Source organism: Malaclemys terrapin, chromosome 6, assembly GCF_027887155.1.
Source record: "Malaclemys terrapin pileata isolate rMalTer1 chromosome 6, rMalTer1.hap1, whole genome shotgun sequence".
Lineage (NCBI taxonomy): Eukaryota > Metazoa > Chordata > Testudines > Emydidae > Malaclemys > Malaclemys terrapin.
The window spans coordinates 63833268-63856096 of record NC_071510.1 but is presented as its reverse complement, the minus strand read 5'-3'; the positions used below and the strand labels follow the sequence as shown (position 1 = coordinate 63856096).

Here is a 22829-nt window from a genome sequence, read left to right as displayed (position 1 = left end):
ACAGTAAATGCAGTAATTTCAGTGTTACTGATCTTACAGCGTAGACCCAGATGCTGAGTGTTGTAACGCAAGAGTTGTCCAGCCAAGGAATAGTGAAGTTCTGAACTGAATTATATTTTTGTTAGTGGAAATGAGGAACATTTTATTTATTAATATTTGGGTCATTTATAAGACGACATTACAATTACATTGTCTTGGCACATGTAGACATGTATCTTATTACAGAATTAACAATATTAAGCAACATATTGTACATAAACCATATACTGTATTGTTATAAATCATTACCTTTTCCCATAGGGACGGGGGGAGGGCGCTAAGTGTTTTCCAGGGGAAAGACTCTCAGGAGGATAGGAAGAAAAGGAAAGCTGGAGGTGGGATGTAATTCAATTATTAATCCCTGTGTATATCCTTCTTGACTATCCTGTAAGTATAGGATTTCCATGTCTATATCAAAACATCTAAATTATTACAGTATTTAGATTGTATTGTTTTCCTAGGCAAGGTATATTATTATTTTTATTCTTGTTTCTGTTTTAAGAAATGTATATTGTTTTTCTTGGCACATTAGTTAATTTCTGATGCAAGTTGCATAACTTTTAGTTACTAGTTTTAAAAAGTCATTTTTTTTTCTCGGACAGGTCAAGATGATCTGCTTCAAAATATTATTTGCTGCAGGAGATGGGTGGGGGAGGGAGTATAATCAGGAGAAAACATACCTATAGGTAGAATTTAAATAGATAACGGGTAATGATGCATTGGCAGGTCTAGGTAGCAAATAAAATATCCAGTATTTTTTGGGAACACTGTGAATGCCTTCAGGGCTAGTAAACTCTTCCAGGTCTCGTCTGAGACCTCTTATCAGGGAGGGAGAACTTGGATCCCTGATTAGTATAGCTATGCCATTTGCAGATCTCCCCAGAATAGAGGCTGATTGTATAATGCTTAGAAAACTTTTTAGTGGTTTATGATGTGGATCAAATGTCTACTGCTGGAAGACTGAGATAATTAAGCTGTTTTGGAACCCAGAGCGCCACAGGTGAATAGTTTAATATATTAAGCCACTGCACCATCCAGTTGCCTAATCTTTCATTTAATAGACTCTTTTTTTTCTTTTTCTTTTTTTTTTTTTTTGGTAACAGGCTACATTGTGTTCTATGAAGGGCTGCATGAGAGCGCTTGTTGCCCAATTAAAATCTGAAAGTGAAGACTTGCAGCAGGTAATTTTTCATTGAGAAGGAGAAGTTGCCCCGCCTTCGATCCTTTCACTGTGACCTGCTATATCTTCCATCACATTATATTGAACTCTTCATCTCTGCTCTGATTTCCTTCTTACATTTCCTCCCAATCATCCTTAATGGTCTCTACATTTCCTCCTTTCATGCTTGATTTCATTAAGGTTTCCCATGCCCTGTCCACGAAGAGCCCTCTCTCTTTCCCTTCAAAAACACTTTTCTCTCTATCCTCAGTTGCTCTTCTGTGTTTGATTTAGTTGTCTTGTCTGTGTTAAATTAGATGCTCTTTGGTGCAGGGATGTGTGTCTGACTTCTATAAAGCGCTGTGTACATCTTTGTGTCCATATAAAAGCCTAATAATCATGGACTAAATTCTGGTTTCTGGCAAAATTGCATGCAGTACAAGTGATATAAAGGTCACCTTTATGCTTCTGATCTTGGGGCCATTGAATAGAAGTCTGATTTCCTGGGATAAGTTAGAGCTGCCTAAGTGCTTGTTTAGCTGTCTGCTAATGGCGCTAAGGGACTGAAATTGCAGCTGGGAATGAATGCAATATAGGGGACAGCCTGGTCAGGCCTCCTGTCTTCTTAGACTTCCCCTATGCCAACAGCAAGTGAATGGTGGTATAGAAATCTCTACTCCAAAGAAGAAATCCCCCTTACACTGGACTAGGTGATTCTCCCAGCATCAGATTTGCAGGCTCTGTGGCCAGAACCAGCTAGCAATTTGTTACGAAGTGGCCATGCTGCACCAAAGTATCTAGCCCAATGTTTTGTACTATGTAAAGAAAAAAATTTAGTTTATACCAATCTTCTAAATAACTCTTTTAAAGCAAGTGCTACAAGTGATCCTGGGCATCAGACCAGTAAGCCTTACTTCAGTACCATGAAAACTGTTGGATAATTAAAAATAAACCACCTAGATGAAATATGATAGGAAGAAATGAGCACGACCTTTGCAAGGGAAAATTCTATTTATCTACTGTTTTTTTTTATGCATTTGAAGAATTATAAAGAGAAAGAAGCACTGGTAGATAGAGTTAATTTAGACTGTTAAGAAACGTTTGACAAAGTTCCTTACAAGCTATTGCTGTTAAAGAAACTAAGTAATTGTAGATGAGAAAGTGGCTGAGACAAACGAAGGGTAACAATGAGATGTCCCCTGATTTTATGACAGGGAATCAGTGAGATGCCAATGTCTGCAGATAACAGAATTATTTAGGTTAGTCAAGTCTACTGAAGACTGTGAGGATATTCAGAAGTAGCTAACAAAAGTAAGAATGGGCAGCATGATGAAATTCTGTATTGACAAATGCAGGGGAATATACATTAGAAGAAATATTTTCAAATCTTCATATACTTCTAGGTTTTTAATTAATTGAAACCATTCAGGGCAGAGGGAAAGTGCTGGACACCATTGTGGGGACTTCTCGGTATACAGCAATGGTTAAAAGAACAAACAATTTTAGGAGATATAAAGAATGGGATAGAAAATAATATTGAAACTATTAAAATGCTCTCACCTAATATACTAAATTTATCTTTGGTCAGCCTATGGGAGGGGATAAAATTGCAGAAATATAAGATGACCAGAGATAGGTGAGGAAAATCCTTAGAGGTCTAGAAAGACTTCAGTAGAAAGAGAAACTGAAAAGATAGGGACTGTTCAGTTTAGAAAGGAGACCAGTGAGAGGATATGGGAGAGGTATAATAAAATAATGAATGGTATAAAGAAGGTAAATTATGCACTCCTATTTACCCTAATACAAGAACAAGGGAACAGTCAATGAACTGAAAAATAACAAATTAAAAACTGGACATAATTACCTCTAGGACTTGTTGCCATAAAATATCACTGAGGCCAAGAGCTTCGCAAGACTCAAAAATGGATTACACATATATGGATAGTAAAAACATCCATAGCTAAATGTATCTGATATATTTTACTACACACAACAACTTCATTAAAAGAACATTAAGGTGGCAAAGTCAAGCACAGAAAAGTTAGGAAATACCTTGTGCATACATGCCCCCTTGTTTTTCCTCCTTTTCCTTCTTACTATCTGTGCACAAGTAGGGAGGCACTTAGAACAGAAGAGAGGCAGCCCCTGGCAACTGGACGGAGCAGTTACATGACAAATTCTGCTTAGTTCTTGCATTCGTGGGAAGGAGCATGCTCAGTTGCTCTGTGGGGATGGTGCATGCACAATTTAGTTACACATAGGAGTTGTGAGGGGATGGAGCATACGCTGTGAGAATGGCGCATGCACAGCCTGGTCAGCACTAGGAGCTGTGAAAGGTTCAAGCATGCTCAGTGAGGATGGAATCTTCAGAGATTTTAACTGATAAATTCTAACAAGTCTCTACTGAGTATGTGTGAACTGTGATTTTTCAAAGGTTTAAAACTTGGCCACAGTCAAATGAATTTTCACATGTACAGCAAAAAGGCACATCTCTGTCACATAGGCCATCCCTAGCCAAATTTCAGGTCCCTGCACTAAAGCATGGGGACTTTGTCCCCCAAAGAATAGTCACCAGAATTTTTTTTTAACATTGAAAAACGTTATTTTTCCTACCCTTATTCTCAATAATAGCTGAACCATTTTGGCTGAAATTTTCCCCCCCAAAAAATTCAACCTGAGGCAGACACCCAGCATGGAAAATTTGAGACCAAACAGCTTTTTGAAAGTTAAAAGTAACTGAAAACAGGGTCTTAAAGTGTTGGGCAACCATAATAGGCAGTGCTACTAGCCCTGCTTATAATAAGGGATATAAATTCTCATACTTCAGGGCTTAACTATGTATTAACTGATAGGGCTAGTTTGTTCCATAATTGTCCACTATGGTGTGGGTTTTTTTCGTTTTGGTTTTGTTTGTTTTTTTGGCATGTTTCTCTGAAGCATCTGGTAGAAGCTGGTCTCAGAGATAGGATCTGAACTAGATGAATTGTTGGTCTAATATTGTATGCCCATCTGTAGTTTGGAAATATTATATTAAAATGTACAATTTTTCACTTCCATCAGAAGACCTCAAAGAGCTGTGTAAACGTTAATAAATTTAGCCTCACTACAGCTATATGAGGTAGAGAAATATTATCCTGATTTTACAAATGGAGAAACTGAAGAAAAGAGAATTTAAGTATATTGCTGGAGGTTACACAAGAAAGCTGTAAAGAGGCAAGAATAGAACTAAAATCTTGAGTCCCAGTCCAATGTCTCAATCACTAGACCATCCTTCCCTACAAAATATTTCTTTCTTTTACAAAAAAAAAAAAAAAAAAAAAATACAAACACACAACTGACACCAAACAAATACATTTTGATATCAAGCTTTGTATTTGCATGTGAGCCCAAGACAGGCATCAAAACAAAAACAAACTTTAAGGTACAGCCTTGGAGAAAGTGCAATTGTTAATGGAATACATATTTGTTCTTGGCATCCAGAGGTTATTAAGGGAGTGATGGTAATCTGGTAAAGAAATAAATATATTGATACATTATTTTCCTTTTACATTTTCAGGTTATTGCAAGTGTTTTGAGGAATTTGTCCTGGCGAGCAGATGTAAACAGTAAAAAGACTTTGCGTGAAGTTGGAAGTGTGAAAGCATTGATGGAATGTGCTTTGGACGTTAAAAAGGTAAAGGTTTTAAAGGACTATTGTGTGATATATTTTCAAAAGACTGTATGAATGTTTCCTATTCTTTTGTATGCAACAGAAAAAGTATTGCTACTCTTTTTGACTGTAGTAGATATCCAGTATTTGGGATATTGCGGGTTGTTTCCATTAGGAGGAAGAATTGATGATGGAGTGAGGTACTACTTTGATGCAATCCTGATTATTTACCAAAAAATGTACACAAATTTCTGTTTCCCCAAACATTGTTAGAATCAAACAGGAAACAGTTCCTTTGCTCATATTTCTAAGTCTCTTTCAAGCCAGCACCATTGCCCAAAAAAATCCCTCTCTTCACTTTCTCTCAGGACCATGTTTTCAGTTCTTCTCATGCTGTCTAATTGACATGTTTGCCTGCTTCTCTCTGCCTGCTCTCTGAATGCTTTTGGGAACTTCTACTCACAGGCAAGCACACCTCCATCAAATGATTCTCAGCAAAACCCCTCCAGCCGCATATCTCAGTTTTCAACCGGCTTTGCTTGTAGTTTGTGTTTTGGATGATGATTGTTTCAGCTATCTTATTCCAAAAAGGATCTTAGCTGCTTCTTACATTTATCCTGAATAAAGGGTGACCATCATGTCTACTGGCTTCAACAAAGTTTCAGCCAACCTCCATCAAAATAGTATGATATTTCTTACTTCTCGGGTAAGAAAGACAAGCTAAAATAAACATTTGCTATTCCCTTAAAGTTACTACTCATGTGTGCTTTACCACTACTGCTAAAATATGGCATAAATGCTGTATATTTATAAGTTAATTGTAATTTAGACTTTAAATCACCAGAAGGAGATATTGTCATGTTAAAAACATCACTCGTCACATACAAATAATTGTTAATTTTCTGTCAGGAATACCATAACTATTTAAAAGATAGAGGGAAGGCTAGTTTGTTGAATTTTAGATTACTTCTCTTGCTGAATTACAGATTCATCTCTGTACACCTTAGAGTAAGGATGTAAGGAGCAAATGCTATCTAAAATAGTCTCATCCAGTGGTTCTCTGCCTTTTCCATTCCAAGACCTTGCCAAGACTCTCTCCCATTTTACAATGTGGGAAGGGCAGGGTGGTTGCGACCCCTGACATCTGTTCAGAACCATGCTGGCAGTTTTGACCCCTAGGGTTGAGAATCCATGTCATATCTTGCCCTTGAAGAGAATCATTCAGAGCAAGCTGATGCTGATCAGAGCCTTATTTGTCAAGGGAAATCTTTGTCTCGTCTCTGAGATCAAACAAGTGATCCAAAACTTTGATACCATGAAAGCCTTATTGTGGAAGAGGAACTGCTGATCTTGAGTGCTCATTTCCTCACATAAAATAGCGAAATGTGTGTATTGTTGGGCTTACCTTTAATTAAGTTCACAGCTTTTACAGCCTCATCAAGTACATTTTTCATTGCTTCTGGAAATCTTCTTTGCCATCAAAGCTTCATGATTAATTACACGAAATGTCCGAATGGCTTGTAGTGGAGTAGATAGGATTTTAGACATTAGTCTATGCATGTGTTCCCTGTCATATCTCAGAAACCTTCAGTGCAAAGAACAAAAAAGCAAAGCCAATTCAACCCGGTTGAGAGAACTAACTGTAGGAAGGCTTCAAAGACTTTTCTTCCCTTATCTCGTGTACTGAGTTGGGCAGAAAAACAGGAAGTCCCTATGGAGGAATCTTTTTTACTCATGCTGGGCAAATATTAAAAGTTGGGCAGAAGAAAATACATTGGTAGTTTCTTCTAGTTGTATTAAGTACAGGGTCTCCTAAACTTTCAAAATGGCTGTTCCCAAATATTTGCAGCCATTTCCTGAATACATCAGCTGATTAGATCATTGGAGAAGGGAGTTGCTTTGACTAACTGGCAGCAACTGATCCCACAAACACAAAGTACAGTCACTGCTTTCCTATTTATGAGGCTTAGCGGCTTCCACTATTTAGCGATTCCAAGTAAGATGACAATCAGACCTTTTTTTAATGGTGTTGCTGTTTAATGAGTCTTCTGATTTCTGTGAATGCATAGCTTTATTCTGAAGAATTCAATGGATGTAAAGATAGTAGGGCTATCAAGTAATTAACAAAGTTAATTGTGATTAATGGCACTGTTGAACAATAATAGAATAACATTTATTTAAATATTTTTGGATGCTTTCTACATTTTCAAATATATTGATTTCAGTTACAACACAGAATACAAAGTGTACAGTGTTCACTTTATATTTATTTTTGATTACAAGTATTCACTGTAAAAATACAAAAGAAATAGTATTTTTCAATTCACCTAATACAAGTACTATAGTGCAATCTCTTTATCATGAAAGTTGAACTTACAAATGTAGAATTATGTAGAAAAAAACTGCATTCAAAAATAAAACAAGGTAAAATTCTAGAACTTGCAAGTCCATTCAGTCCTACTTCTTGTTCAGCCAGTTGCTCAGACAAACAAGTTTGTTTACATTTGCAGGAGATAATGCTGCCCGCGTTTTGTTTACAATGTCACCTGAAAGTGAGGCATTCATATGGCACTGTTGTAGCCAGCATCACAAGATAGTTACTTGCCAGATAAGCTAAAGATTCATATGCCCCTTCATGCTTCAACCACCATTCCAGTGGATATGCGTCCATGCTGATGACGGATTTTGCTCAAAGCAGTGAAGACCAACGCATATTCATTTGCATCCTCTGAGTCAGGTGCCACCAGCAGAAGGTTGATTTTCTTTTTTGGTGGTTCGGGTTCTGTAGTTTCTGCATCAAGGTGTTTCTCTTTTAAGACTTCTCAAATCATGCTCCACACCTAGTCCCTCTCAGATTTTGGAAGGCACTTCAGCTTCTTAAACCTTGAGTTGAGTGCGGTAGCTATCTTTAGAAATCTCACATTCGTACCTTTTTTGCGTTTTGTCAAATCTGCAGTGAAAGTGTTCTTAAAACGAACAACATGTGCTGGGTCATCATCCAAGACTGCTATAACATGAATATATGACAGAATGCGGGTAAAACAGAGCAGGAGAGATACAGTTCTCCCCAAGGAGTTCAATCACTAATTTAATTAACACATTATTTTTTTAATGAGTGTCATCAGCATGGAAGCACTTCCGATGGCAGAAGCATGAAGAGGCATATGAATCTTTAGCACATGTGGCACGTAAATATCTTGTGATGCCAGCTACAACGCTTGTTCTCATTTTCAGGTGATGTAATTAAGAAGTAGGCAGCATTATCTCCCATAAATGTAAACAAACTTGTTTCTCTTAATGATTGGCTGAACAAGAAGTAGGACTGATTGGACTTGAAGGCTCTAAAGTTCTACATTGTTTTGTTTTTGAGTGCAGTTATGTAACAAAAATGCCTACGTTTGTAAGTTGTACTTTCATGATAAAGAGATTGCACTACAGTACTTGTATGAATTGAAAAATACTATTTCTTTTATCATTTTTACAGTGCAAATATTTGTAATCAAAACTAAACATAAAGTGAGCACTGTACACTTTGTATTCTGTGTTGTAATTGAAATCGATATATTTGAAAATGTAGAAAAACATCCAAAGATACTTAATACATTTCAATTGGTATTCTATTGTTTTATAGTGCGATTAATTGTGATTAATCGAGAGTGCTACCAGAATCCTTTGCCAGCTACTTTGACAACTCTTCTGAAGAACTATGGTAGAGGACCAACATTCTGCTGCATATTTTGGTCTGAATCTGTTGGGCAAAAAAGTTAGATTGCTAGCAGCAGACCAACAGAAGAAGGTAAAAAAGAGAAGGTAGTTGCAACTGCACTGTTCCTTGGCTCCATGTAACAGTGCAGGCAGTATGCACTGTAATCCAATTAATTCCCTTTTTTAGTGAAAAGCTGGAGAAATAAAGGTAGCTACAGGAAGACAGAAAGCAAAACACTGGATGCACCTGAATGTAGCTAAAGTATGAATTCCATGGCAAAAATTCCAAATTTTGTAGCAAATTGGAAAAATGCCAGATTCCATAGCTACTCAATTACATAATCCATGAGCCTCAATTGAGATCAGTAAGGCAGTTCACACCTCTTAGAGCTGTTGTTTCAGGCTATCTGCAGATTCAGGCAGGCATCACTGAATCAGTTTATGCTTTGTTCACATTTTCAAGGTTATCTTTGCAACCATTAGAGTTAGAAAATGGGAGAAAGATGGCGACCTCCCTGAAACCTGTTTGTGAATCTCCCAGAGGCTCATGGCCAACATGTTGAAAACCCCAGGTCTAATTGTGTCATTTTTACTCTTGTCATAGGAATCCACCCTAAAAAGTGTGTTGAGTGCCTTATGGAATTTGTCAGCTCATTGCACTGAGAATAAAGCTGATATATGTGCTGTGGATGGTGCTCTTGCCTTTTTAGTTGGCACATTGACTTACCGAAGCCAAACAAATACTTTAGCCATCATTGAAAGTGGAGGAGGAATACTACGGAATGTTTCTAGCTTGATTGCTACAAATGAGGACCACAGGTAAATGCACCATCTGGTTTTACAAGAAACAAGCATCATGTTTTTTCTGAAAATCTGAATTCTGTAGCAGAAATTTATTTACAAGAAAATTCATAAGGAAGTGTTCTAATGTGACTATATGTACCAAATAAGTATCGTAATCAAGGATGATTTTTATTTTTAAAGGCTTTGGTGAGGAAAACCATCCATTTAGATAGTAATAGTCTATGAAAAGGTAAATGCACTATCCAGAGGTGAAAGTAAGCCGGTCCGTTATGACGTACCGATAAGAAAGTCGCTGTCATTAGACAGCTGAGCATAGCGGCAGGGCCGCTGGGGGAGGGAGAGTGCCAAAAGGGGCAGAGGCCCCAGCGAGCCCCGGGCCCTTTAAATCACCGGGCCCCGGGGCAGCTGCCCCTTTTGCCTCTCCGTTCCCCCCCCCCCATCAGCGGCCCTGCCGGTACGGTCGGCTGTGTACTGGCAGACACTTTCTTACTGGTACACCATACTGGGCCCTTTATAAATTGCCACCAGAGCCCTGGGCGGCATGGGCCGGGCAGCACTGAAGGGCTGGCTGGGCGAGTCTGGCCCCAGCCCCACCTCTTCCAGGGGCCCAGAACCACCCCCACCCACCTTGCCCAGGACCCCAGCTGCCCTGCGTACCGGTAAGTCCTTTAAGTTACTTTCACCCCTGGCAGGATCAGTTTTGCTTGTTAAATGCTGAATAGTAATATTACCATCTCCTGCAAACATAGGTTTTCATCCATCTGGTCAGCCAGAGGAAACCCCTGGGGAAAGACTGTTGACATAGAGGAAGGTGGTGGTGGTGGCGGGGGGAATGAAGTGATAATGGCAATAGAAATTGCTTGATATTCAGACTGTAGTTTAGGAAAAGTAACACACTTTTGTGCTGCAGAAATCATAATATTAATTATCTTGATTAAGGACAAAATTTGGCTACAGCCTTGATAGGTTTTTGTTTGTCTTGTTGAAATGCTACTTATTGATTTTTTTTTTTTCTTTCAACTTCTTAATTTCAGGCAAATCTTGAGAGAGAACAGCTGCTTACAAACGTTGTTACAGCATTTGAAGTCTCACAGCTTGACAATAGTCAGTAATGCATGTGGGACCCTGTGGAACCTCTCTGCACGAAATGCAAAGGACCAGGAAGCATTGTGGGATATGGGAGCAGTTAGCATGCTCAAAAACCTCATTCATTCAAAGCACAAAATGATAGCTATGGGCAGTGCTGCAGCTTTAAGGAACCTGATGGCAAATAGGCCTGCAAAGTATAAGGATGCCAATATTATGTCTCCAGGTTCAAGCTTACCCTCTCTTCATGTTAGAAAGCAAAAGGCATTGGAAGCAGAGTTAGATGCTCAGCATTTGTCTGAGACTTTTGACAACATTGATAATTTGAGCCCCAAAACATCTCACCGTAATAAGCAGAGACATAAGCAAAATTTGTATAGTGAATATGTTTTGGATTCTAGTCGACATGATGATGGAATTTGCAGGGCCGAGAGTTTTAATACAAGTAACGTGACTGTACTTTCGCCATATTTAAATACTACACTGTTGCCTGGCTCCTCTTCATCGAATAGAGGAAATATAGAAAACTCTCGATCTGAAAAGGACAGAAGTGTGGACAGAGAGAGAACAATGGGATTAGGCAGCTATCACCCAGCTACAGAAAATGCTGGGAACGCCTCTAAGCGAATAGGAATGCAGATCTCTACTGCTGCAGCTCAGATTGCCAAAGTAATGGAAGAAGTAACGAATATGCATATTCCACAAGAAGACAGAAGTTCTGGATCCACAGCTGAAATTCACTGCTTGACAGAAGACAGGAATGCATTAAGAAGAACATCCACTGCCCATGCCCATTCAAACACTTATAACTTTCCTAAATCTGATAATTCAAACCGGGCATGTCCTGTGCCTTATGCAAAAATGGAATATAAGAGAGCTTCAAATGACAGCTTAAATAGCGTCAGTAGTAGTGATGGCTATGGTAAAAGAGGTCAAATGAAACCTTCCATTGAGTCTTACTCTGAAGATGATGAAAGTAAATTTTGCAGTTATGGACAATATCCAGCTGATTTAGCTCACAAGATACATAGCGCAAATCATATGGATGACAATGATGGAGAACTGGACACTCCAATCAATTACAGTCTTAAATATTCAGATGAACAGTTGAATTCTGGAAGGCAAAGCCCCTCACAGAATGAAAGATGGGCAAGACCTAAACATATAATAGAAGATGAAATTAAACAAAATGAACAAAGGCAGTCAAGAAGTCAAAGTACAACCTATTCTGGATATACTGAAGGTGGTGGTGATGATCACATGAAATACCAGTCACCTTTTGGCCAGCAAGATCCTTTCAGATCAAGAGGATCCAACAGTTCAGAACAAAACAGAATAGGCACTACTCATGGAATGAATCAGAAAGTAAACCAGTCCTTGTGCCAGGTTGATGATTACGATGATGATAAGCCAACCAACTACAGTGAGCGTTACTCGGAGGAGGAACAACATGAAGATGAAGAAGACAGACCAACTAATTACAGTATAAAGTACAATGAAGAGGAGCACCATGTAGATCAACCTATTGATTATAGTCTGAAATACTCAACAGAAGTTCCTCCCTCTTCTCAGAAGCCATCTTTTTCTTTTTCAAAGAGTTCATCAGTACAAAGCACTAAAACTGATCACATCTCATCAAGTAGTGGAAACACATCAGCCCCTTCAGCTAGCTCAAAGAGACAGAACCAACTTCATCCAAGTGCTGCACAGAGAGGGGGTCATGCTCAGAAGCCTGCCTCCTGTAAGACTCCCTCCATCAACCAGGAAACTATACAGACTTATTGTGTGGAAGATACACCAATATGTTTTTCAAGATGTAGCTCTTTGTCATCTTTGTCCTCGGCTGAAGATGAAATAGGGCGTAATCAAGCCACCCGTGTAACAGATGCCAGTAACACTCTGCAGATAGCAGAACTGAAAGACAATAGTGTGACTCTGTCAACTGAAGGTGCAGTTAGTGAAGTCCCATCAACATCACAACATATTAGAACAAAATCTAATAGACTTCAAGCTTCCAGTTTATCTCCTTCTGATTCATCTAGACATAAAGCTGTTGAATTTTCTTCAGGTGCCAAATCTCCTTCAAAAAGCGGTGCTCAGACTCCTAAAAGTCCACCAGAACATTACGTACAGGAGACTCCACTCATGTTTAGCAGATGTACTTCTGTAAGTTCCTTGGATAGTTTTGAAAGTCGTTCCATTGCTAGCTCTGTTCAAAGTGAGCCTTGCAGTGGAATGGTAAGTGGTATTATAAGCCCCAGTGATCTTCCAGATAGCCCTGGACAAACAATGCCGCCAAGTAGAAGTAAAACCCCACCCCCTGCTCAAGCAGTTCCAGTAAAGAGAGAAACAGCTAAAGGTAAAGTACCTAATGTTGAAAAGAGAGAGTCTGGTTCTAGACAAGCAGCTGTAAACGCAGCTGTTCAAAGAGTTCAGGTATTGCCAGATGCTGATACATTGTTACATTTTGCTACAGAAAGTACACCAGATGGATTTTCTTGTTCCTCCAGCCTAAGTGCTCTGAGTCTTGATGAACCATTTATACAGAAAGATGTAGAATTAAGAATAATGCCTCCTGTTCATGAAAATGACCATGGAAATGAAACAGACTCTGAACAGCCAGAAGATACAAAGGATAACCAAGAGAAGAAAGCAGAGAAGTCTACTGAAACAGAAAAGGATATACTAGATGATTCTGATGATGATGATGATATTGAAATATTAGAAGAATGTATTATTTCTGCTATGCCAACAAAATCTTCACGCAAAGCCAAAAAGCTTTCTCAAACAACTGCTTCAAAAATACCTCCTCCTGTAGCCAGGAAGCCAAGCCATTTGCCAGTATACAAACTCCTCCCTTCACAAAATAGATTGCAGTCTCAAAAGCATGTTAGTTTTACACCTGGAGATGATATGCCACGTGTGTATTGTGTTGAAGGTACACCAATAAATTTTTCAACAGCTACATCTCTGAGTGACCTCACAATAGAATCACCACCAAATGAGTTGGCCAATGTGGAGAATGTGGGTACCAGGGCAGAATCAGGTGAATTTGAAAAGAGAGATACCATTCCTACCGAAGGTAGAAGTACAGATGATGCTCAAAGAGGGAAAGACTCAACTGTGTCTACTTCAGGATTGGATGATGACAAAACAGAAGAAGGTGACATTCTTGCAGAGTGCATTAACTCTGCTATGCCAAAAGGAAAAAGCCACAAGCCTTTCAGGGTAAAAAAGATAATGGATCAGATTCAACAAGCATCAGCATCTTCATCTGTAAGTGGTAAAAATCAACCAGAAGGTGAGAAAAAGAAGCTAACATCTCCAGTAAAGCCTATGCCCCAAAGTAATGAGTACAGACCACGCTTAAGAAAAAACACAGAGCCAAAAAGTAATTTTAGTAATGAAAGAGCCTATTCAGACAACAAAGATACAAAGAAACAGAACTTCAAAAATAGCTCAAGAGACTTTAATGATAAACTTCCAAATAATGAGGAACGTGTAAGAGGAAGCTTTGCATTTGATTCCCCTCATCATTACACACCTATTGAGGGGACTCCTTATTGTTTTTCACGGAATGACTCACTAAGTTCACTAGACTTTGATGATGATGATGTTGACCTTTCTAGGGAGAAGGCTGAATTAAGAAAAGGAAAAGAAACTAAGGAAACAGAAACCAAAGCTTGCACTGATACAGAACAGACTTCAAATCAGCAGTCAACTAGTAGGACACAAGGTCAAAAACATCCAACAGGCAGAAGTCATCCTAAAACTTTGATGCAGAAGCAAACCCCTTTCCCAGAACCATCCAAAGATATCCCGGACAGAGGTGCAGCTATAGATGAGAAAATGCAGAATTTTGCTATCGAAAATACCCCCGTTTGTTTTTCTCGCAATTCATCTTTGAGTTCTCTCAGTGATATTGATCAAGAAAACAACAACAAAGAAGAAGGTGAACCTACAAAACGAACTGAACCTCCTGATTCACAGATAGAATCAAGTAGACCACAGGCTTCTGGTTACGCACCCAAATCATTTCATGTTGAAGATACACCTGTGTGTTTTTCTAGAAACAGTTCTCTTAGTTCTCTTAGTATTGACTCAGAAGATGACCTTTTGCAGGAATGCATTAGTTCTGCCATGCCTAAAAAGAAAAAGCCCTCAAGAGTCAAGAGTGAAAGTGAAAAGAATAGTTCCAGAAACATGGGTGGTATATTGGCAGAAGACCTGACACTAGATTTGAGAGAGATACAGAGGCCTGATTCAGAGCATGGTTTCTCACCTGATTCAGAAAACTTTGATTGGAAAGCTATTCAAGAAGGTGCAAATTCTATAGTTAGCAGCTTACACCAAGCTGCTGCTGCTTCACTGTCTAGACAAGCTTCATCAGACTCTGATTCCATTCTTTCACTAAAATCTGGAATTTCTTTAGGGTCACCATTTCATCTTACTCCAGACCAAGAAGAAAAATCCTTTACTGGTAATAAAGGTCCAAGAATTATTAAGCCAGGGGAGAAAAGTACATTGGAAACTAAAAAAGTAGAGTCAGAAAATAAAGGAATCAAAGGAGGAAAGAAAGTGTATAAAAGTATGATTACAGGAAAAGTTCGCTCTAATTCAGAAGTTTCAAGCCAGTTGAAGCAGCCCCAGCAAACAAATATGCCTTCAATCTCACGAGGTAGGACAATGATTCACATTCCAGGAGTTCGAAATAGCTCTTCCAGTACAAGTCCAGTTTCAAAAAAAGGGCCCCCACTCAAGAACACAGCCTCCAAAAGTCCCAATGAAGGCCAGAGTTCCACTAGTTCCCCGAGAGGAACCAAATCATCAGTGAAATCAGAGCCAAGTCCTATAACCAGGCAGCCATCTCAACAGGGTGGGTCAAGTAAAGGACCTTCTAGGTCAGGATCTAGAGATTCCACTCCTTCTAGACCTCAACAGCAGCCATTAAGCAGACCTCTGCAGTCTCCAGGTCGAAGCTCCATTTCCCCAGGCAGAAATGGTATAAGCCCTCCTAACAAACTATCTCAGCTGCCAAGGACTTCATCTCCTAGTACAGCTTCAACTAAGTCCTCAGGTTCAGGACGAATGTCATACACATCACCAGGCAGACAGATGAGCCAGCAAAACCTTGCAAAACAAACAGGGTTACCCAAAAGTGCCAGTGGTATTCCCAGAAGTGAGTCTGCCTCAAAAGGTTTGAACCAAATTCTTAATAGTAGTGGCTCAAACAAAAAGGTTGAACTATCTAGAATGTCATCCACAAAATCCAGTGGAAGTGAATCTGACAGATCAGAGAGACCTGTTCTAGTACGCCAGTCAACTTTTATTAAAGAAACTCCAAGTCCAACTCTACGAAGAAAATTAGAAGAGTCTGCTTCATTTGAATCTTTGTCTCCTTCTAGACCCGATTCTCCCACCCGATCCCAAATACAGACCCCAGTTTTAAGTCCATCACTTCCTGATATGTCCTTAACTTCTCATTCAACTGTACAGGCTAGTGGTTGGCGAAAATTACCTCCTAATCTTAATCCTTCTGTAGAATATAATGATGGGAGACCAGCAAAACGTCATGATATAGCTCGCTCTCATTCTGAGAGTCCATCTAGACTGCCAATCAATAGATCAGGAACATGGAAGCGTGAGCACAGTAAGCATTCTTCATCACTTCCTCGTGTTAGCACTTGGCGTAGAACTGGAAGTTCTTCTTCAATTCTATCTGCGTCTTCAGAATCTAGTGAAAAGGCAAAAAGTGAAGATGAAAAGCAACATGGAAGTTCTTTTTCTGGACACATACAAACTAAAGAAAGTCAAGTACCAGCAAAAGGGACTTGGAGAAAGATAAAGGAAAATGAAATTCCTCAAATAATGAGTAATCCTTCTCATAATTCCTCTTCAGATGCTACAAATGGTGCTGATTCAAAAACTTTAATTTACCAGATGGCACCTGCTGTTTCTAAGACTGAGGATGTGTGGGTGAGGATTGAGGACTGCCCTATTAATAATCCTAGATCTGGCCGATCACCTACTGGAAATACTCCCCCAGTTATTGACAGTGTTTTAGAGAAGGGGAATGTGAATGGTAAAGATTCTAAAGATATTCAGGGAAAACAAAATGCAGGGAATGGAAATGGTCCTGTTCGCACAATGGGTTTAGAAAATCGCCTGAATTCATTCATTCAGATAGACAGTCCAGATAAGAAGGGAACTGAAACAAAACCTGTGCTGAGTAATCCTGTTCCTGCATCAGAGACCAATGAAAGCATTATTAATGAACGTACACCATTCAGTTCCAGCAGCTCAAGCAAACACAGTTCACCTAGTGGAGCTGTTGCAGCAAGAGTGACTCCTTTCAACTACAATCCAAGTCCACGAAAGAGCAGTGCGGACAACAGTTCTGCTCGGCCATCACAGATACCAACACCAGTAAATAACAGCACAAAGAAACGAGATTCAAAGACTGAAAATACAGACTCTAGTGGAACTCAAAGTCCTAAACGTCATTCTGGGTCTTACCTGGTTACTTCTGTTTAAATAAATAAAAAAAAAACTGATGTATTATTTACAAGTGCTATGTAGAAATTTTGTTTCAAATGAAACTTTAAAAGACTGGGGATTGGGGTTTTTTGTTTGTTTTTGTAAATAGGTTTGATTCTTGTAGAGGGTCCTTGTTCTGGAAGCCATATTTGATAGTATACTTTGTCTTCACTGGTAATATTTTGGAGGGATACCTGATTGATAGTTTGGAATAAAATCGCTACAAGCAAGTATATTTGTACAGTATGTTTTACATGTATTTAATTAGCATCCCATCCCATGATCCTTTAAATATTGCTTGTCTTGAAATAATGAACACTTACAGATAGAGATGATACAACTATATTGCTGTTTCAATCATTTCTAGATTACAAACTGACTAAACTACATCAGGGAAAAATTGGTATTATTTATGCAAAAAATATACTCAGTTTTGGTATTTGTGAATCCATCTAACCCTATAATTAATCATGTGGCTGTGAAATTCACAGTAATATGGTTTCTGCTGAACAAGCTTTCCCAGCCTGCTTTTCTGCATGAATGGAAATGATGGTTCATTTTCTGAAGTAATGATTAACATTTCTGTGGTCACATAATGTGCATAGATAGCTATGGTGTAACAATTTACACTTTCTTTGTGTTCTGCAAAAAAGGAAATCTGTGTAACTGTAAAACCTTGAACAGAATTATTTTACCTGAACTAGATTTTATCTGAAAGTAGGTAGAATTTTTGCTATGCTGTAACTTGTTGTATATTCTGGTATTTGAGGTGAGATGGCTGCTCTTTTATTAATGAGACGTGGGTGATGTCTCAACAGAAACTAAAATGAACATTTCAGAATAAATTATTACTGTATGTAAATCTTGTTGTGTGTTACTTCTGCACTGCTGAAGAAATCAATATTTCATTTTGAGATGTCACCTTAAAATATGCTGTATAATGCACTTAGACTTAAAGCCTGATCCAGCATGTCTTAGACATACCTCATGTTCTCTGGCTTTTATCCTCCATTGATCTATGGTTTGTTAAAATGCATGTAAGGGTTGCAGGATCAGGCCCTAAGTCGTCTGTACTCTATTTGCAGTTGACAGACTTTCACACATCTCAGGTGTGTAAAAAGGCTAAAAGCAGAGTATGTCTAGAAGCCAAGAAGTGTAGTTGTTTCACAACTGCATAGCCTGCAATATTGTGTGTATAACATGGAGATTTTTTTTAAAGTATGGTTATTTCTATATTGTTTTTTTAAAATTGGGAAAGTATGAAATTGAGAGTCTGACCACTTTTTATTCTGATTTCAAACTTCCATACATTTTGGATTTATTTGAAAAAATTAAGGGGTGGAGGAAATAAGGTCTAACATATTAAATCTTCAATCTCATGGTAAAAAATCAGATTTGGTCCTGAACTATGATAGTCAATGTCTGAAGCCTTTTGAAGTGAGATGAGCTTTGGTTTAAAGTAGAGATGCTTATTACACTGTTTCTGAAGGAAACCCTCCGACAAAATAATAGTTAAGTGCCTCTGCACAAATGTATCGACATGTTTATGCACAAGTGATCAAACCAGGAGTAACAACTCAGCTTTTCTGAAACGTAACTGATTTTTGTTATTACAAAATCATCAATCTAACTACTGTTATCAGGATTCAGGCTCTCCTGACATCAAGTGCCTAGGGGTAAGGCACTCATACAAACATGTCAGTTTAACAGTATGAGAGAATTGTACTGACTATATGGCATTCATAGCCATTGCACTTGATCTAATGTTGAAATTAATCTATTTTTTCTTCAATTTTGCATATTTATGACCTGTACCATTTCAAAACATATGAGCCACTGCAGACAAAGCATTCCCATTAAAGTCAATCTGAGCTACACTGAATGCAGACTCCAAAAGCCCTCTATGAAGGAGAGAATGTTTGTTTTAATTTTGCCATTTTGTACTTTCTCTCCCATCCCTTTTGTTTGCTGTAACATTCCTAGAGATATCATTTATGTAGAAGTGTTGGTGAATGTAATAATAAATCATTCCTTAAATTTCAACAATATGCTAAATGTGAGGTCTCAAAATACTAGTTCTCAGAATACCTCTGTGAGATAAGTACTATTATTCTAATTTTTCAGATATAGAAATGAAGGTAAAAGAGAGGCTAAATGACTTGCTCAGTCACACAGGAAGTCTTAGAATAAAACCCAGAATTTCCAGTCTAGTATTTTAGCTGCAAGATCACATTTCATATCAAGGATGCAATTTTTGTGTCTGAGTCTTTTAATCAAGTAAGCTATATCAAGGCATACCACAATAGTACAGGATGTTCAGTTTACACTAGCCCAGTGTCTGATTCCTGTTAAATTAAATCTCATCTATATCATGAAACTAATTGACATTAAATGTGTGTATATCTAAATATACATTATGTTCAGCATCCATTATCCATGGACCCAGGAAGGATTCAAGTATACACTCTGGTTTCAAGGAGTTAACTCTAGCTTCACTTTCCTAGTACAGCTCAGCTATAAAAACAGCTGCTGGAGAGAAAAAAAAAAATCAGAAGTCAGGCTGTGGGAAGCACATCCAGATGCTAGACAAACCCCAGACTGGAGAATTTTATTGTTATGTATGTTTTGCTTAATGGTAACCTATTTTGATTTATGTTGCTATAGGTTTTCTCTTGCTCATTACTGTTGTGTTATTTCTGCTGAGCCATTTCACCAGCTTACTAGAGATTTAAAATGGCACCCAGGTTGCCAGAATTTAAGAAGTGCGCAGGTGGTGTTGGAAAATTAAACTTCATAGCCAAACTTGTGCAAGGAATGGGATTTGAGAATTTTTCACCTTTGCCTATGGATCTTGTAAACTTCATAGAAGGGAGAACAAACTTAGTCCACAAATTAATGAATGTTTGCTTGTCACATGTGGGCCATGAAGCTGCAGAATATTTTGTCTGCTAAATTGACCGCTGAGTTCCTTCTTACTCATTCTAGAATTTTCCTATCTAGTTTTTCCCAGATGAGGGAAAGGAAAATGCAAACAACCAAAAGGATAATAAACATATGCCTCTTTGGGTGAGACTTTATTAGCTGGTGTCTCCATGCATCTTTGCCTAACGTGATGTTTCAGACCTATCTTCCATAGAATTTGAGGCAGCAAAAAAATTCAGTTTCTGCACAGTCATCCTCAACTGGTGAAAAGAAGTCTTCTAGAGGTAAGCAGTCCAAAAATCGAGTTGGCAGAACTTATACTAAGAATCCAACTATTGTGTAGATGTTTCCCTTCCTTTTTTATTTCTCGCAGTCCTGCTTGCAAAAGCCTTTGTCATGGTCAGAGCTGAGGTGGAGGGTCCAATCCTATTGGCAAAGCCTCACATTTATAAAGAAAAAACATAGTAAAAGTTCCCTCTATCCTGCTAGTAAAGAAAGTCTAGTTTGTGTGTCCTGAGTTAATTTGTTTGTAGCCAATTTTTCAGAGAAAAAATTCCTTCCCTAGTGAAGACAATATTACCCACTGGATGGACATTCTGATGGTGAAAGGTCATCTGATAGCATAGTAGCATGTGATTCAACTGTGAAACGGGATCATATCATTCTGGGGTGTATTAGCAGGACTGCAGTATGTAAGACATAGGAGGTAATTGTCCCACTCTATTTAGCACTGGTGAGGCCCCAGCTGGAGTACTGTGTCCAATTCTGCGTGCCACACTTTAGGAAAGATGGGGACAAACTGGAGATAGTCCAGAGGAGAGGTACAAAAATAAAAAAAGGTTTAGAAAACCTGACCTATGAGGAAAGATTTTAAAAACTGGGCAAGTTTAGTCTTAAGAAAAGAAGACTGGGGGGGGGGGGGGGGGGGGGGGGGGGGGACGACCTGCTGGTAGGACAAGAAGTACTGGGCTTAATCCACAGCAAAGGAGATTTAAGGTAGCTATTAGGAGAAACTTTCTAACTATAGAGGTAGTTAAGCTCTGGAACAGGGTTCCAAGGGAAGTTGTGGAATCCCCATCATTGGAAGTTTTTAAAACCTGGTTGGACAAACACCTGTCAGGGATGGTCTAGGTTTACTTGGTCCTGTCACAGCATCAATTCAATTATCCTCTAGCATCTCCTAAGTGCCTCATCAGTAACTGCCTTTGCAATTAAATCATAATACTGACAAAGGAGACAGACACCTGGACCTAAGTAGAGGAATTTGTGTGTATACTGTGGTTTGTTATATGTTAGAAGTACAAGGGAGTTATGGTTTTGAAGAGTCTGAGTGTGTGTGTGTGTGTGTGTGTGTAATGCGGCAGTTGGTATTTAGGTTACCTTAATTGGCGATTTTGCTGATTCTAAGTCAGGGATGGCCAAACTGTGGCTCCGGAGCCACATGCGGCTCTTCAGAAGTTAATATGCGGCTCCTTGTATAGGCATCTTCTCCGGTGCTGGAGCTACAGGCACCAACTTTCCAGTGTGCTGGGCGGGGGGCTCACTGCTCAACCTCTGGCTCTGCCACAGGCTCTGCCCCCACTCCACCCCTTTCCACCCCCTCCCCTGAGCCTGCTATGCCCTTGCTCCTCTCCCCCAGAGCCTCCTGCACGCCACGAAACAGCTGTCAGTGGGTGGGAGGCGCTGGGAGCAGGGTGGGGGAGCTGATGGGTGGCTGCTGACGTATTACTATGTCTCTTTGGCAATGTACATTGGTAAATTCTGGCTCCTTTTCAGGCTGAGATTGGCCACCCCTGATTCTAGGTGATTGTGTCAGGATTTTCACTTGCAACCTTAACTCTTGTGTGTTAATTAAACGCAAGCGCACAGTTCATCTGTTTATTTTGAAGTCCCAAAAAAGGTCACAATGCTCTTAAGAACAAACTGTCTAGGTGAATATAATTGTGTATTGCTGATGTCCATGTTTCCTAAAGTCAACCCTGCCCTGTCCAGGTTCAGTCCACAGGATGTGCTGCCACCTTGTAGAAGAAGATGGGTAATTCCCTCTCGAACGGATTTGCAAAGATCTAGTTTGGTCTGTTATAATTTCCAAACCATGCTGAATGTAGGTACTTATGCCTCTGCAGCATTCAGGGGAACTGTTCCCTGCTTGACAAAGAATCCTTTTACTTGTGGCTGTGGGATTGCTATAAAGATCCCAGGAAGACCCAGCAAGAGCCTGTGAAATTGGCTTCTGTGCAGAGGGCCAGCACAATGCTTATACACCAATTAACTATCTCTTAAACCCTATTTTGAGATTTTTAATGGGATTTAAGTGATGCATAAGCTTTATGCTGGCTCTCTGCACAGAAACAAGTTTCAACTTCAGAGAACATTTTTCCATCCAAAAATGTTGCATCTCTTTAACAAGCTCCATCCACAACAACCTTTCCTTCGGTTTTCATGTTTTGCTTCTGCTTGAGACTCATTGTTGCTGATGTCCTACCTCCGTAATGTATCCTTCCTTCAACAGTATTTGAGTGTATTTTGTTTAACATTCTAATTCTGGATTTAGTCTTGCTATGCAAAACTTATTATATAAAACAGTATTATATAAAATTTCTTTTGATTGCACGTTATCAGAGTGGAACTTTTTTCTTTTCTAGCATTTACTTAGGTCCAGGTGTCTGACTCCTTTGTCAGTATTATGATTTAATTGCAAAGGCAGTTACTGATGAGGCACTTAGGAGATGCTAGTGGATAATTGAATTGATGCTGTGACAGGACCAAGTAAACCTAGACCATCCCTGACAGGTGTTTGTCCAACCAGGTTTTAAAAACCTCCAATGATGGGGATTCCACAACTTCCCTTGGAACCCTGTTCCAGAGCTTAACTACCTCTATAGTTAGAAAGTTTCTCCTAGTAGCTACCTTAAATCTCCTTTGCTG

The 22829-nt window shown here is 39.1% G+C and overlaps 1 protein-coding gene across 7 annotated transcripts in view; it reads left to right on the top strand.

Moving 5' to 3' along the window:
• Window positions 1–17893, top strand: part of APC (APC regulator of WNT signaling pathway) — a 188100-nt gene extending 170207 nt beyond the window's left edge. For all 7 annotated transcript variants that reach the window (XM_054031530.1, XM_054031529.1, XM_054031524.1 and 4 more), the window contains 4 exons: window positions 1143–1220; window positions 4755–4871; window positions 9157–9371; window positions 10391–17893. In XM_054031530.1, coding sequence (XP_053887505.1) covers window positions 1143–1220; window positions 4755–4871; window positions 9157–9371; window positions 10391–16976 — 6996 coding nt within the window. In that variant the 3' untranslated portion in view covers window positions 16977–17893. The remainder of the gene's footprint in view (window positions 1–1142; window positions 1221–4754; window positions 4872–9156; window positions 9372–10390) is intronic.
• Window positions 17894–22829: the final 4936 nt, after the last annotated feature.